General features: G+C 52.4%; 1 protein-coding gene across 1 annotated transcript in view; it reads left to right on the top strand.

Moving 5' to 3' along the window:
* Positions 1–1,305: 1,305 nt before the first annotated feature.
* Positions 1,306–16,067, top strand: part of FGD1 (FYVE, RhoGEF and PH domain containing 1) — a 41,219-nt gene continuing 26,457 nt past the window's right edge. The window contains exon 1 of the mRNA XM_012661622.1: positions 1,306–1,612. Coding sequence (XP_012517076.1) covers positions 1,306–1,612 — 307 coding nt within the window. The remainder of the gene's footprint in view (positions 1,613–16,067) is intronic.

Below are 16,067 nucleotides of genomic sequence, written 5' to 3'. Positions count from 1 at the left end.
CGCGGTGGCTCACGCCTGTAATCCTAGCACTCTGGGAGGCCAGGCGGGAGGATCGCTTGAGCTCAGGAGTTCAAGACCAGCCTGAGCAAGAGTGAGACCCAGTCTCTACTAAAAATAGAAAAATTAGCCAGGTATGGTGGCCCGCACCTGTAGTCCCAGCTACTCAGGAGGCTGAGGCAGGAGGATTCCTTGAGCCCAGGAGTTTGAGGTTGCTGTGAGCTACAATGACGCCACGGCACTCTAGCCCAGTCGACAGAGCAAGACTGTCTCAAAAAAAAAAAGGCCGGGTGACGGGAGAAAGACCTGAGATAGGATGGAAGGGCAGATTTGGGGGATTGAGCCCAGAGACTTGACGGTGTGGGACCAGGGAGAAATGGGGAAGGCAGGCTGGGGGGGAATTTTTAAGGGGCATAAGGAAGGCCTGGAGCGCCATCAATGCGAGAAGTGAGGCGGGACCGTGCGAGGGGGCGTGGTCAAGCGCTAATCCGGGGCGAAGGGGCGGGGCCCCGGCAACTGGGTCCCAGCGCCGCTGTGGCTGCGGCTGTCTCAGCCACGGCTCCCGCCTGCCCATCCCCCTTCCTAGGGCTCCTTCCCGCCCGCCGCCGCCGAGACTCAAGCTGAGGCTGGCGAGGACGGTGGAGCCTGGCCCAGGCCGATCCCCTGCCCCCGCGGCTGGAGCATCGTCTGGGAGGACTGGCTGAAGGCGAGCTCCGCAGCCCAGGCGCGCGGCACACACGCGCGCCCCCAGCCACCGCCGTCCTCTCTTCCCTCCCCTCCCCTCCCTCTCCTCTCCTCTCCTCCGCCCCAGTCTCCGCTGCGGCGGGAGGAAGAACCCTTTCCGACCAGCCAGGAGAGCCCAGATCGATTCCCGTTGGGGAGAAAGAAGAGACCCCCCGCACTCGGATCCGACCAACCACTCGCCCCGAGGCCACGGAAGTGGCTCCCTGGTCACAGGAGAGCCCGCGCCCAGCGTAACCCTCCGACCCTCGCCCAACCGCAGCCTCACAGCGCTCCCCAGCGGGCCCCCGGCCTTGCCGAGCCCTCCCGGAGCGGGGCCGGGGCCGGCGATGCCTGGCACGGCAGCGGCGGTGGCCGCGGCTGCTGCTGCTACTGCCACCGCTGCAACGGCTGCTGGCCCGGGCCCGGGCTGGGAGCTCGAGTCTCCGCAGTGGGGCTGAGCCCGCAGCCCCGCCCCCCAAGCCTGAGGCCGCTGCTCCGCCGGGCGCCCGGCCTCCTCCGCCCGCGCCTCCGCCCGAGGAGCTGGAGCCAAGCGGGGAGCCCGGGCCCCGCGCCCAGGCCCGGACCATGCATGGCCACCGAGCCCTGGGGGGCCCCGGGCCTTCTGAGCCCGAACACCCGGCCGCGAACCCCCCGGGCTCCGCTCCACCGGCCTATGCCGACTCGGACCCTGGAACCTCGGAGCCTGGACTGCCGGTGCGCAGGGGCTCAGGCTCAGCTCTCGGCAGCTCCCTGGATCCCCAGTTTTCCGGACCCTCGGACGCCAGCCTGGGCGCTGCTCCAGGGCCCCGGGTCTTGCCCTGCGGCCCCAGTCCACAGCACCATCGGGCCCTGCGCTTCTCCTACCACCTGGAGGGATCACAGCCTCGGCCTGGTGAGTGATTGAGGGAGCATGGGAGCCCGGGCCACGGGCCTGGTGCTGGGAGTGGGTTCTTGTTCTCGGGCCCTCTGAGCCCCACCTCAGGGCTGGCCCTCTCACCAGGGCCCTCCGGGTCCCTTCATCCCCCACCCCCGCCCCTTGGCCCTCCGTCCAGTCCTTTCAACCACTATCCCTGTTTCTTCTCTCTGTCCCTTATGCCCCTCAACCTCTCTGACACCCTTCTCTTCTGTCTGCTGAGGTTAATGGGAGAGGGAGCACTCCAAGAAAAAGGGGCAGGGTTGCAAGGCAACAACGGGTATTTGGTTGGGGGAACCAGGGATTCGTTGGGGGAATCAGAGAAAAGAAGGAATTTCTTCCATTTTTCAAGCATCTACGTTGTGTCAGGCACTGGACTAGGTGCTTTACATGGATTTTCATTTCAACTTCAGGAGCCCTCTATGAAGTAGATATTATTAGTCCCATTTTGTAGGGGAGGAGAACTGAGACTCAGAGAAGTTAAGTAACTTGCCCAAGGTCACACAGCCAGTATGGAGCCAGGATTCAGAACCAGATGTATTTGTGTCCAAAGTCTGTGGTCTTTCCGCTTCCCCAAACTGAGGCTGGAGACCACAAAAGTAATGCCAAGCCTTCTGCTTATGTGATTTTCTCCTGTACTATTCAGCAGGCTTGGAGTGTGAGTGGAAAAAAAGAAGGATGGTGGATTGATCCAAGGTTGGGGTTTTGCCAGGTGTGTGTGGTGGGAGGACAAGGGAAGGAGGGAGTAGAAGGTGCTGATGAGAGAGAAAGGTGGAACAGGCGGGCCTTGGGAGTCAGGCTGGAGGAGAGCGCTGGGGGTACTGGTAGGTAGGGAGACAGCAGAAGTGTCAGCAGGGCAGAAGCCACTTGTAACAGAGCTAGAGAGGTGCAGGGCCACAAGATTGTTTTGTGAGGAGAAATCAGGATGGTTTCTTCAGTTTGAACAGGCGGGGAGCAGCTCTAGGTCAGGCTGGGGCCACACCTCTACCTGGGAAGGCCTTTGCACTATACAGACCAGAGCAGCCCAGCAGGACCTCCCCCATCTGGGGACATTCTCATGTGGGCCTGCACCCAGGAGCCATGGAAGAAAAGGATTGTATGTCTGCCCTGCCTTTTACTGGGAATGAAGGAGTTGTTGAGCCTCTGGGGACTCCCAGGGCTCACATCCAAGGCTCCACAGGTCTTTGGGACTGTGGCCCAGCACCAGGTAGCAGTAGTGAAGCATAAAGCCTGTGCAGGATGTGCCCCTTGCTGCTGTCATGACCTTGGGCTAGTCATGGAACCTCTTGAGAGATTTCAGAGAGCTTCCTTGGTGTGGGCTGGAGATAGCCAGCTGAAAACAGGCCCTTAACACCCTACCCTACATGTTGCTTCTGCTGGCTTTCCAAACTCACCTTGACAGACACTATGTGAAGCAGGCTACTCACTCCTTTACTGCAGGGCCTTTTTTCAGATCCCAAAACACACCATAAGCACTCCCACCACAGGGCCTTTGCATTTGCTTTTCACTCTGCCTGGTAGCTCTTCCCCCAGACTTCCACCTGGCTTGCTTGTCATCTTTCAGGTCTCAGCTCAAATGTCACCTCCTCCAAGATACCTTCCCTGACCACTTTAGATAGGGCCATTTGTGAGTCTACATTGCAGCTACCAGTGTGCTTCCATCCTGGCACTTAGTACATTTTCAACTATCTTATTGTGTGTGTCTGCTTGTTTAGTGCCTGTCTTCCTCCACTAGAATGTGAGCTCCATGAGGGCAAGAGGATTATATCTGTTTTGCTCACTATTGTATCCCCAGCGACTAGTGCAGTGCCTAGCACACAGTAGGTGCTCAATAAATCCTTGTTGAATAAATGCCTGAACAGATACTAAAGGAGTAGTACATAGTAGGCCCTCAGTAACTATTGCCTAAGAGAAGGACACTGAATTCCTGCCCTCCAGATACTTTTGGTCTGGCAGTCAGTAGCTGGGTAGTGTCCCTCTGGCCTCTCTGATCAATATATGGTAGTGATTCTGAGCATGCCTTTCCAATCCACCAATCCTTTCAAATTGAAAATCATAATACTCTTCCTAAACCACTCCCCTCCCCAAAAAAGAAACACGAAGTTCCCAGGATCCTTTTCCCCAACGAAGTCCCCGCCTCTATAATTGTATGGTGAGTGTCTCTCTTTTTTTTTTTAAATCAAGATGAGGATTGGGAATAAGAAGGATGTCAGGGAAGGACCTGGCCTCCCATCCAACCATTCCTAACTCACTCACTATGTGACCCTGGGTGAGTGACTTCCCTTCTCTGGACCTCAGTTTCCTGAGAAGGGAAAGTGAGTGCCATGAGGAGTCTGTGAGATACTGGTTGTAAAGCCTGCAGCATAGTATCAATCCTCAGAAAGCAAGAGTTTTTGAAAGTCAAATTAAATTGAAAAATAAGAAGAGAGAAAAACCTTCTGAAGAGGAGGTGGAGGAATTACTCAGGCCCTGACAAGGCGGGCACTGGGCCATGTGATTCACAGCAGCATGGGTTGTGAGAGGCCCTCCTCCCCCACTGCCCAGTCAGCCCAGGGGTAGGCACAAGTGACTTGCTTCTCTCTCCATGGGACTTGCCTATAATTGGGCCTAAGAGGGCAGGATTGGCGGTTGTAGGGTGTGTGTGTAGGAGAGAGAGAAAGGGTTTCCTGAGCTTCAATTAAAGGGTTGAAACATTTTAGTCCACATGTTAAGATTTCCGTGTGCCTTCTGGCTTCCTCCCTCAGACTGCTGAGGCCTTTACTGAATCACCATCCTTAGGGCCCAGTGGCCCATCTTGGGGGTGGTGGGGAGGCTTTTAAAATAATAATTATATCTAATCCATGTACAGAGCTTTCAATTGCTTCAAAGTGCTTTCTCTTTTAGTTATCCTGATTCCTGATGATTGGGGGACAATTATTATGCCCATTTTCCAGATGGGGCAGTAGAGGCTCAGAGAGGCAGTGATTTTTTTTCTTTTTTATTTCAGAATATTATGGGGGTACAAATGTTTAGGTTACGTGTATTGCCCTTGCCCCATCCAAGTCAGAGCTTCAAGGGTGTCCATCCCCCAGACAGTGCACACCGCACTCATTAGGTGTGAATATACCCCCTCCTCCCCCTTCCCACCTGCCCAACACCGGATGAATGTCATTACTATATGTGCACAGAAGTGTTGATCAGTTAGTACCAATTTGGTGGTGAGTACATGTGGTGCTTGTTTTTCCATTCTTGGGATACTTCACTTAGTAGAATGGGCTTCAGCTCTGTCCAGGATAACACAAGAGGTGCTAGATCACCATTGTTTTTTGTGGCCGAATAGTACTCCATGGTATACATATACCACACTTTATTAATCCACTCATGTATTGATGGACACTTGGGTTGTTTCCACATCTTTGCAATTGTGAATTGTGCTGCTATAAACATTCGAGTGCAGATGTCCTTTTTATAGAACGTCTTTCGTTCTTTTGGGTAGATAGAGGCAGTGATTTAGCCATGGGTGCTACGGTGAGTCAGCATCATTAGGGTCCAGAGAATGCATGGGCCTCCCCCTTTAAGGCCTTTGTCCCAGGGCCCTATGTGGGCTTCCCTCAACTTACTCCCAAGCCCAAAGGGAGTGTAAGTCAACCTCTCACCCACATAAACACAAACACTGGCTGCCTCAATTTACCCTCCCAGCTCTCATGAATGGCTGCCATTTGGCAGTTTAAGTTGGAAGGCAGTTGCAGTTCTGGGATTCTAGGCAGAGGAAACCCTGGCATCATCCAGTGCCCAGCGCAAGGCCTCTCCCTAAGGAAGGACTCTAGAGGGGTGTCAAGAAAGGGTTTGTAATCAGAAACAGCTGGCTGAAAAAAAAAAAGAAAGAAAGGGTTTGTAGAGCTAGAGAGGGACATGGAGGGCAGTTAAGGTAAGGTTCAGTGGGAGCAAAGGCACCAAGACATGGGACACTGGCACTGGGGGACAGGGCTGGTATTGGGAGATATGGAGCAGAACGATAAGGCTGGTGAAGGGACTTTTTCCTGAGGGCAAAGAGAAATTATTAACAGGGGACTGATAGGCTCAGATGTGGGTGTTTGGAAGTTCCCCATAGCTGCATGTGGAGTACGGATGGAAGGGGTGCAAGGGTGGAAGCAGGGAGACAGGCAGGGAGTCCAGGATGGCTCCAGGTTTTTTTCTGAAACTAACTACAAGGACCTGGTGGATGCTAGTAGAGCCATCTACATACAAGAGAAGGAGCAGGTTTGGGGGAAGACAGTCAATTGTAATTGAGACAAGTTGTGTTTGAGAGGCCTGGGGGCACATCCCAGCAGTTTTTGCAGGTGGATAGGAAAGCTCAGAAGAAAAGTCTAGGCCAGAGATATTTGGGAGTTTTCACCACCAATGTATACCGTGGACCACCCAGTGGTTCATGGAGAGAGTATGCATGGTTCTGAGGGCCAGTCCCATCCTTGAAACAGACATTGAGGGTAGCAGAGTAACCCTCAGGTGGATCATTCATTACTTGCACAAACTTTGCCTTAGAAATGCCTTTGGCCAGGGCTGCAGTGGCTCACACCTGTGCCTGTAATCCCAGCACTTTGGGAGGCTGGGAGGATCACTTGAGGCCAGGAGTTCAAGACCAGTCTGAGCAATATAGCAAGACCTAATCTCTATGAAAAATAGAAAAAATTAGCCAGGCATGGTGGCATGCGCCTGTAGTCCGAGCTACTGGGGAGGCTGAGGCAGGAAGATCACTTGAACCCAGGAGTTTGAGGTTGCAGTGAGCTATGATGATGCCACTGCACTCTAGCCTGTAACAGAGCAAGACCCTGTCTCAAAAAAAAAAAAAAAACCTTTTTGGGGAAGGAAAGCAGTTTTTAAAGCATATTTGCATGAAGCTCAGACCCATTTTACAGACACCCAGGGTAACTGGCTATTGCAAAGAACTGAGGGAGTGCTCCTGAAAAGCAAATCAAACATCAGTAAAGTAAATTTGTGTGGCTCCTTCAATATTAACCCCATTGAGGGCATCCTGGGGGGTCATAGAGGGGGGTTGCTGATGGAAAGAAGAGGGGGCTTTGGGCAGGAGGCAGTGGTGGCTCTGCTGGGAATTTTTGGAGTGCAGTAGTTTGAGATTCTAGGGGAGTGTCTGGGGAAAAGACCCAGATTTGGTTCCTAGTCAGCTGGAGCATTCCAAACAAACACAACAAAATGTAAAGACTCTGGGTATCTGGGAAAAGGACTTCCCCAGGCAGGACTAAAAGAATTGAAGTTTCCAAGTTGCAGATGGTTGGCACCCCTACTCCTCAGCCCTTTCAGGGGCCTCTGTCCCTGGGGAGGGCCCGGCTGGGGCTGCCTGCTCCCTCAAGGGTGAGTGGCAGCTAACAATGCCCTAGACAGACATGGCTTTCTGGGGGCCAGTTAGCTAAATGCCTTAGGCAGATGTGGAGCTGGCCAGACGCTGGCTGGGTGGGGCTAGGACCTGTCTGGAATGAGGGCAGGAAGCGCAGTCTGCCATTGGCTAGCCCTGCTGCAGAATTAAATTCCCTCATCTGGAGAGAGAGCAAACATCTTTGGAGCAGTGAGTCCAGCCTCTCGGGGCTCCAGTGCCCAGTTCCTTGAACCTGGAAGGCATCACACCTCCAAAAGGTGCCTCAGGACACCAGGCTGGAGACAAAGCTGAAGGGCAGTAGCTGAAGGAGCCCCAGCCCTGCTGCCTCTGCCTTGGCTCACTGTCCCTCCAGGCCTCCCTTCCCCTCTCAGGGTCTTAGTTTCCCCATTTGTAACACCTCATCATATTTGCCTGGCATATAATATGGCATCAATAATACTTGGTGATAGAGTAAGGGAGAGTGAAAGAGGGGAGTAAGGAGGGCATTTCTATATTTAACTTGTGTCTGTTGAGTGACTACCATGTGCTAAGCCCCGTGCTAGGTGCTGGGTGGGCAACAAGACAGGCACAATCCCTGTCCTCATGGAGCTCATACCTAACAGGAAAGACACACTACAAGTAATTCCAAGCACAGATGATGCAGGAACACATGGTGGCGGGGAGGGGGGCAGGCAGGCAAAAGAGGACGCTTGAGTTGAGACCCGAAGGATAAATAGGAGTCCAGAGGTAGGGAGAAGCAGAAAAGCAGTTCAGGCCACAGGAACAACATGTGCCAAAGCCCCAGGCGGAAGAGAGCACTTTCGAGGAACAGACAAGAGGCCATTGTGGCTGGAGGGTGGGGGCAGGGAAGCATTCAAGAGCTAGGCCTTCCTTGTCCTTGTGCTCAGAAATTTGGAGTTCAGCCTGAAGACAAGAGGAGCCCTTCACAAGGCTGAAGAAATGGAAGGGGGCTGTGTTTTCCGAAAGCTGGCTGTGGTGTGGAGAATGCCTTGTGGAGGGCCCTGAGGATGGGAGGGAAACCAGTTAGGAGGCTGGGGCGGGGGAAGTATATGGATTCTGGAATGAATGAGGAGTTAAGTCTATAGGACTTGGGGCCCGGCTGGAATTTGAGTTGAGGGAGAGGAAGGAGTCGTGGAGAAAGCCCAGCCTCAGACTTTGGCAACTGGGTGGATGGAGGTGCCCTTGCTGGGGTGGAGAAAGCCAGGGGAGGAGCAGACCTGGGGCTGGGGAAGGGGTGTGTTCAGGATACACTGAGTCTGCGGAGCCTGAAAACAGGACATCTAGGTGACAGCGCCCAACAGGGCATCAGATGTGCCTGTCTGGGCCCCAGAGTGAGGGCAGGAGGGTGAGGGGCACAGGTGTGTGGCTGAGGCTGAGAGGGATCAGCAGGCCCTCCTGTGCCAGCAGCTTTTAGCCCTCTGTGGCGCTTCTCGTGGCCCCTGCAGGGAAGGGGTTAAGGCACGGAGGGAAGGCGCCTGTGGAAAGCGGGAAAGGCAGAACTAGCAGGACTGGCCCCTGGGAGCTACAGCTGGCATAGAAGCCCTTCCACCCAGGCCTGCTAGGCCCAGGCTGCTGCCGCCCATACTACCGCCTTCGCCTTCACCATCACCTTCCGTGAACCCCCTCCAGCTTCTTCCCAGCTCCCCTAGGCCGGGCCTCCCTACCTAATGCTTTCCAGGTGTGGATGCGGCCCCTCCCCCACCCCGGGCCGTGGGGCAGGGGCAAGGAAGGCTGGGTCTCCTTCCCTGTGCATCTCTTAGGGAGCAGCTCCCAATCTCCCTGACTGCTTCTCTCTCTGAAGAATTCCCTCGGGGGTCTCCGTTTGGGCCCCGTGTCTCTGGCAGGGGCTGGTGGTGGGAAGAGCCCTCCAGCCCCAGGTCTGCCACTTTCTAAAGTTTCATGTGACCTTGGGCAAGTCACTTCATGCCATGTTCAACAAATGGCCTTGGTCTGCCCTCTTTGTCCCTGCCCCTTTACCTCTCTGGACCTGTATCCCTCACTGACTCCCACACCCTATGTGGACCTCTTTGTCTCTGTTTCCCTTCTGACTTGTCCCTCCTTTTTCTGTCTTCCTTTATATCTATCTCTAGGTCTCTGTAGTTTTTCTGTCTTCTCCCTCCTTGTCCCAATGTCTTTCTCTTATTATCTACCTTTTTTCCCCATAATCCCTCAGTCTCCAACTCTCAGATTTGACCAGGCCTCTGGTGGATGGGAAGACAGATGGGTGGGTGTTGGGGTCCCTGAGGTCAAGGCAGGGGTCAGATGGACCATCCCCCTAGCAGCTTTGCCTCACAGGGAGGGGAATCTCAGCCAGCGTGGCAGCCCAGCACCGGGTAATTACTGCCCCCAGTACTCCCAGCTGCAGCCCCACTCCCTTCCCTTCCTGTCCTCTGAAGTCCCCAGCTCCTCCGGGCTGGGGGGAGTGGAGCTACCACCTGCGATCCTTCTCTGGCCTCTGGTCCAGAGAAGCAGGGAGGAGGTGGCCAGGCCTTCACAGTAATCAAGCGACTGGAAGAGGGATGGGCTGCTGGTGCTCTCACGTGACTTCGAGGTTTGTGTGTGCGCACATGCGCGCGCATATGCCTGGCTGCCTGGCCATCTTTGCCCCATGGGTCTGTTCTGTGTGTGTCTTAATGTTCTTGTTTCTGTTTGGCTGTGTGTATGTTTGCGTGTGTCTTTGGGTTTGTATGCGTTGTATATCACCTTGGCTCTATCTAAGCCTGTGGGAGGTTCCAGAAGTTTCTGTGTGTCAGTCTGTAGATCGGGAGTGGGGTCTATCTGTTTCTGTGCCTGTGTCTGTATGCCCCCTGTAGGTCTGTGTCTCGATGGTGGTGTTGGTGGTATGTGTGGGGAGGTGCCTGCCTGCCTGCATCTTTTGGCCTTTCCTGTCCCTTCTTCCTGCTCTGGGAGCCTTCTTGCAAACCTGGGATTCTCTGCCCTTCAAACATACACTTAACCCATACCCCCTCCCCGCAGGATCCACACTTTTGCCCACTTTTCTTCCCTTGTCTGCAGGATGGTTCCCAGTCCATCTATACCCGTAAAAACACTCCATCCTGGATGGCTCAACTAAAAACCACCTCCTTTAGAAAGTCTTCTCCCCCCACCTCCAAATGTGATTTTTTTCCCAATTCAGCAAACATTCACTGAAGATGTGTTCTGTGACTCTAGACACAGACACACTTAGGATCCAGTCCTAGCTCAACCACTTCTAGCTGCGTATCCTCAGGCAAGTTATTTTGCTTCTCTGTGCCTCAGTTTCCTCATCTGTAAAACAAGGCTAATAGTTCAGAGGGTTATTAGGAAGTTGCCATATGGGAAAGCATCAAAACAGCACTTGGCCCAGAGTAGTGTTCAACAAACAGTTGAATCCCCATACCTTATATTCTCTGCTAAAAAGTAAACAGCTTGAGTTCCAGAGATTTCTCAATGTTCTTATAATCCCCTGCTCTCCAGGCATCCTGCACAGGGAAGAAGGTGAACTAGGCCAGAAAGAGCAAAAGGCAGATTCCAATTCAGGGAACTCCTGACAAGTATTACGTGAGCCAGCTCCCTGAGACTGCTCAGGCTCAGAGGAGACTGCGTCCTTCTAGAGAGTGGGAGAGGGGACAAGGCTGCTGCCCAAGGGCTACAGGATGTCAGATAGGGCAAGAGGTAAACAGCAGAGGTGGAAGGGGGCCTTAAGGACCATCTAACTCAGATATTGCAGTATGATGGCCCACAAGTTGAATTTGACTCATAAGTTTCATTCGGCCTGCTCAAAGTTTTTAAAATTAGGGGATTTCACATAAAAATCTGAAGTTCTGGATCCTCTTGAAATATTGGAAGATCTGACAATACAGGACCCCATTACTGCAAGGTGACAACTAGATGCAGGAGAGGAGCTTCTGTCCCTACTTTAGGTGAGGCATATGCTCTCCAGTTTACCCCAGTCCCCACCATTCCCTATTGCCTTATACTGTCCCATTCTACACAGAGTTCCTCACTTTACACAAGAGTCCACATTTTATAGAAACATCCTTCACTTCACAGAAGGGACCTCACTTTACAAAACAGAGTTCCTCCATTTAACAGATGAGTCTTCTATTTTATCAGAGAGTCCTTCATTTATAGACAGGTCATCCATTTTACAAAAGGGTCTTTATAGAACTCTCCTCACTTTACAGAATGTTCCTCCACTTTGAAGAAGGCACTTCCATTTTGCAGAAACTTCTCCTTACAGAAAGGGCCTTTTTATCAAAGAGACTCCATTTCACAGAAAGTTTCTCCATTTTGCAGGATGGAATACTCTTTAGGAAGCTCCTTACTTACCAGAATGGCTCCCACTTTCCAAAAGTGTCTTCATTCTACAGGTGCCTCCATTTTTCTGTAGAGTCCTTATGTTCAGAAGACTAGTTGACTTCAGGAAAGGAACCTCCAAACTACCCGCAGGGTTGCTGTAAACAGCTCTTTCTGCACATTTCACACTTGACAGAGCCTCACATTTGAACTATCAGAGAGAACATCTGCCAGGCCAAGCAAGGCGCACTATGGCCTTGAACGTGGAGTGGGGCAATTGGGCTGAAGCTCACTTTCTAGGGGCAGGTGGGAAGAGGTGGGGCAGTTATGCCTTTATTCCTTGCTTTCTTCCTCAAGCTGAGGGACTCCTCTTCTCACCACAGGGCTGGCTTCCCAAAAGGCACTTTCCTTTTTGCTGTTGTTCTTTGTTCTCCACTCCCTCTGTTGCCTTTCCCCACCCCAACCCACCCCACCCCCAGGAATTCAGCTGTCCTTGGGGCCTACCTCTCAGCCAGGAAAGGCAGAGATTTTAGGGCTGTAGGGAGAAGTTTGCATGGCTGTCAGGAGGCCTGAATGCTAGGGCTGGCTTCTGCCCACCCTGGCATCTCACTGATTCCTCACAATGAGCAGCACACACATATTCTCCCCATTTTGCAAATAGGGAAATTGGGGTCCAGAGCTATGAAGCCACTTGCCCCAGGACACCAGGGAGTTGATGGCCAAGGTCCAGTCTGGGACCCTAATAGCAGTCTTGAGATTAGGCCAAGACTACAGCTGGGAGAAGGGAGAGGGGGTCCTACTGGCCAGGGAAGGGGAAACTCTGGCAGCCGAAATTCTCAGAGGTAAAGGAGAAGCAGGGTGCAGTTCCAGTGGAATGGACAAAAGGAGGAGTCTTTGTCCTCAAATCCAGCTAGAGACTGGACCCGCTCTGCCAGTAAATCCAAAAGCATGTGCTAAGGGCACCTGCCAAGCAGGGGCATGCAGCAACCAGAAACAATTTTTGGAATGATTTTGCTGTTTCAACAACAAGTTGTCATGGGAAAATTCAAACCTCAGCTACACTTCTTGACACTTACTTTACAGTTTTGTGTGGTTTGAATTTTGAATTGAATTTGAATGGGGGAGACGGGGCACCGCTGTCTTTTCACTACCCTGACACCACTACTAGGAATCCCACCCTGATCTGCAGGCTGTCCTGGTGAGTGGGACTGGGTTTTGTGTCCATCTCTGGCTGAGTTTGTGTTCTCAGTGTACCAGCAGCTTTATGTTGGGTTGCAGCCTGCAGCCTGCAGCCGGTGGGTTTATGTATCTGTGTGTATAGTTTTGTGTCTTTGTGGATATGTGATTCTGTTGGTTTTCAAGTTTAACCCACATTGCTCTGTGTACTTTGGGGGACACTTTGCTCTTGCCCTTCATTGTCTCATAGACTCCTCCAAACTAGGGAGCTTCTCTTATTATCTTATTTTCCACACAAGGAAACAAATTCAGTTAGATGCAGAGGCTTGCCCAGGGCTGCACAGCTAGTAAATGGTAGTGCTAGGATTTACACTGGGGTCTGTGTGACTCCTAACCCACTTATTCCTAATACAGGTGCTACAACACCTTAATCTGTGCAGTCCAGTCGGTGATCTTGATGACACCACCCTTGTTTGGAATAGTCAAGTATCATGTTTTTAAAATTATTGACTTTTTAAATAAAGAAGACCAGATTCAAGGTTATCCCTAAAATAACATCACTGTCATGAGCATTCAGGGGCCGATTGCAGAAGATATTGGGTGTAGCCTCCAGCCTGTGTGAGGCTTAAGTAGACAAGAGTCTGGGGGAACCCTGGCCACCAGGCGCTGCCTTGGAGGCCTGGCTCTGCCACGTTCACTCTGAAGCTGTCCCTGGCTAGGGTTGGCAGAGTTAGCCCCAAAAAAAGTACAATTAGATTTGAATTTCAGATATATTAATACATATACAAGTCATTTTTTAGCATAGCATAATAAATTTTTATGTAAGTATACATGAGATATGCTTATACTAAAAATTATTTATTGGTTATCTGCAATGCAAATGTAACTGGTGTCCTGCATTTTATCTGGTCACCCTGTCCCTCTTGTCCCTGGCCTCTCCCTTCCCTGAGCTTCCCCAGTCCTGACAGGCTGACCCCCTTGCATTTCCTGAGCCACCATTTAGCTTTTCCTGATCCAGATTCTTTTGTCTTTGAGATCGGGAGCCCCCTGAGGGTAAGGGTCAAGATTGCCCTTCCAGCCTGCTGAAGGCCTGGAGGAGTGAGGGTGGAGTGGGGAGGGTACATACCTCACCCCCACAGCAGAGCTGGGACAGTGCTCTGGCACTCCTGGGGTGCGAGGATATGCTTTCTGTAGGGAACAAGAGATGTCCGAGTGGCAGTGGTGGTTGTGTGTGTGTGCAATTTTGCCAAGCTCTGTGGTTCTCTCTAGGTCTTTGAGGGCTATGTATAGTTGGTGTGTGGCTGGGTACATTTTCACAAAGTGATATAACATTTTGCGGTATGACTTCATGTGTGTGAGGGGCTCCTTTGTGGTCTCTGCACTAATGGGCATCGTGGACTCTGGTAAACCCAGTCATGGAGAGAGCAGTGCTAGCGGAGGACCTTGTCATGTGTGGAGGTGTGGGTGTATGTGTGTGAGAGGGAATGTTGTATCAACCATAATGTTCTTATCAACCGTAAGAAAAATGGGCTGGAGAAAACCAGTGATGGTGGTGGGATGGGGCGGGGGAAGCTCTTTGGTTTCTAGGAAGAGGGAGGGGCCCTGCCCTGGGAGATCCCCAAGGACAGGGATGGGATGTTCTCATCTCCCAGCACAGAGTCTACCACGCTCAGAAATTTTGGGGGACCAAACTATGCCAAAGAAAGCCAGAAAGTTCAGCAGGGTTTGTGAGGAGCCACAGAAGCCTAGCTGAGAAGTTCCTACTTTCCCGTGGGCAGTGAGGAGTTACAGAAGGTTCTTGTGCAGGTTAAATAGCATGATCTGAGCTAGACCGTAAGAAGGTTCATTCATCCAGCCACCTGGAGAGAGCAAGATGTGGGGTCAAGGAGGAGACAGGGAAATGTAGGCGGAGAGACACAGAAAGGGGAGTACTGAAACAGAGGAAGGAGGGATCTTGAAGCTTTTCCCTCTCAATGGAACCTAGCCTGGTTCTTGGCCAGGCCTGGGCTCCTGAATTGGAATCCTGTTGTTGATCTCCCTGTGAGAGGGGTTGGAGGTGTCCCTCTCACTAACCACACTGCAGTTTGTGACTTTCCGAAGCCCTGGGGCCCACCCCTACCCCTCCTGGTTCCCCTCTTTTCCAGCTTCTCCTTGGAGAGCAGGGCAAGAAAGGAATCCTCCAGGATCAGTCTGACTGAAAGTCTGCCATTGACTTGCTGTGCGACCTTGGGCAAGTCACTGCCCCCTCTCTGTCTTCATCTCCTCACTAGATACTAGGCTGACAGTCCCTGCCCCTCTCACCTGGGACTCCAGGGTGTCCTGGAATCTTTGAATTTCATTCAGCCTCCTATTCTGCAGAGAGAATGGAGAGGCAAACCCATCTGTGGGCTCCCCGGTGAGATGGGTGAGGAGGGAACAGAGGGTGGGCCAGGACAGGGTCATGGAGGGCGGTATGGTTACCCCACCCAGAGGACCAGCAGTAGAGCAGAAGGAGAGAAGCCCCAGCCAGGGGCCCTGCTGCCCTGCTACAGACAGGGTAGGGAGGGCTTGCCCAGGAAGACCCGCCTGCTTAGAGATGTGGAGACCAAGCCAGGTGGGCTTCTCTAGGTGGGAGAAGGCAGATGAGGGGCACCAGCGACCCTGGGACCTATGTGTATACCTGAGGAGAGGGAGTCTCTGCGTGACAGGTTGCCTGGCTTTACTCACTGCATCTGTGGCCCTGTCAGCTACTCTGTCTCCCCCTTTCTCTGGCCATGTGTCTCTCCAACCAAGTCTCTGCCTGTGCTGCCCTCCAGGTGATTCATCCTCCTCAACCCCACGCCCAGGGGGAGGGCAGAGCAGGACCAGGCCGAGATGTGCTGAGCAGGTCAGGGTAAGCAGACCAGCTGAGTGGAGAGGAGCACCTCCTCCGCCCTGGCCGTCCTGGCCCGGGCCCTTCCTGGTCAGGTGGGAAAGGAAGTAAGGAATGGGACCCAAAGCAAGGTACAGGGTTGGGGAGGGGTGCTCAGCCTGGGACCCGGGGCACCATGTTCCCTCAGAGCTGGGGAATGACCCTGGCCTGAGTACCCCGAGGCCTACCTGGCTGGGATGTAGCCAGGGTGGAGTCAGGGGCCTAAGGAAGCTGTTGGAACCCTGTGGGTTGGGCTCCTCCTTTCTGTAGCACTGGGAGACCTAAAATCCCCTGCGACTCTTTCTGCCTGTGTGACCCTGTAAAGGATTATGGGAATGTCTTTTTGTGTGTCGCAGCTTTATGTTTTTGTAGCAGAGGCCGCATGTGACACTATGACTGCTTAGACTGTCCAATATGTGTATCCCAGAGCCCATGGCTAAGACCCAGGGACACCATGGACATGTTTGTTTCATTAGTATAACATAGTAAATTATAGTCAGCCCTTAGTGCCCACAAAGGATTGGTTCCAGAACCCCCTGAGGATACCCAAATCAGACACTGAAGTTTCTTATATAAAATGGTGTAGTATTTGCATGTAAACTAGGCACATCCTTACAAATACTTTAAATCATCACTAGACTACTTATAATACCTAATACATGTATTAGTAAATGCTATGCAAATGTTATATCAATAGTTATTATACTGTATTTTTTTAT

The sequence above is a fragment of the Propithecus coquereli genome, unplaced genomic scaffold (genome assembly GCF_000956105.1).
Source record: "Propithecus coquereli isolate 6110/MARCELLA unplaced genomic scaffold, Pcoq_1.0 Scaffold728, whole genome shotgun sequence".
In the NCBI taxonomy this organism is placed as follows: domain Eukaryota; kingdom Metazoa; phylum Chordata; class Mammalia; order Primates; family Indriidae; genus Propithecus; species Propithecus coquereli.
Note: the sequence above shows the minus strand (reverse complement) of the source record. Positions and strands in the feature narration are given on the sequence as shown.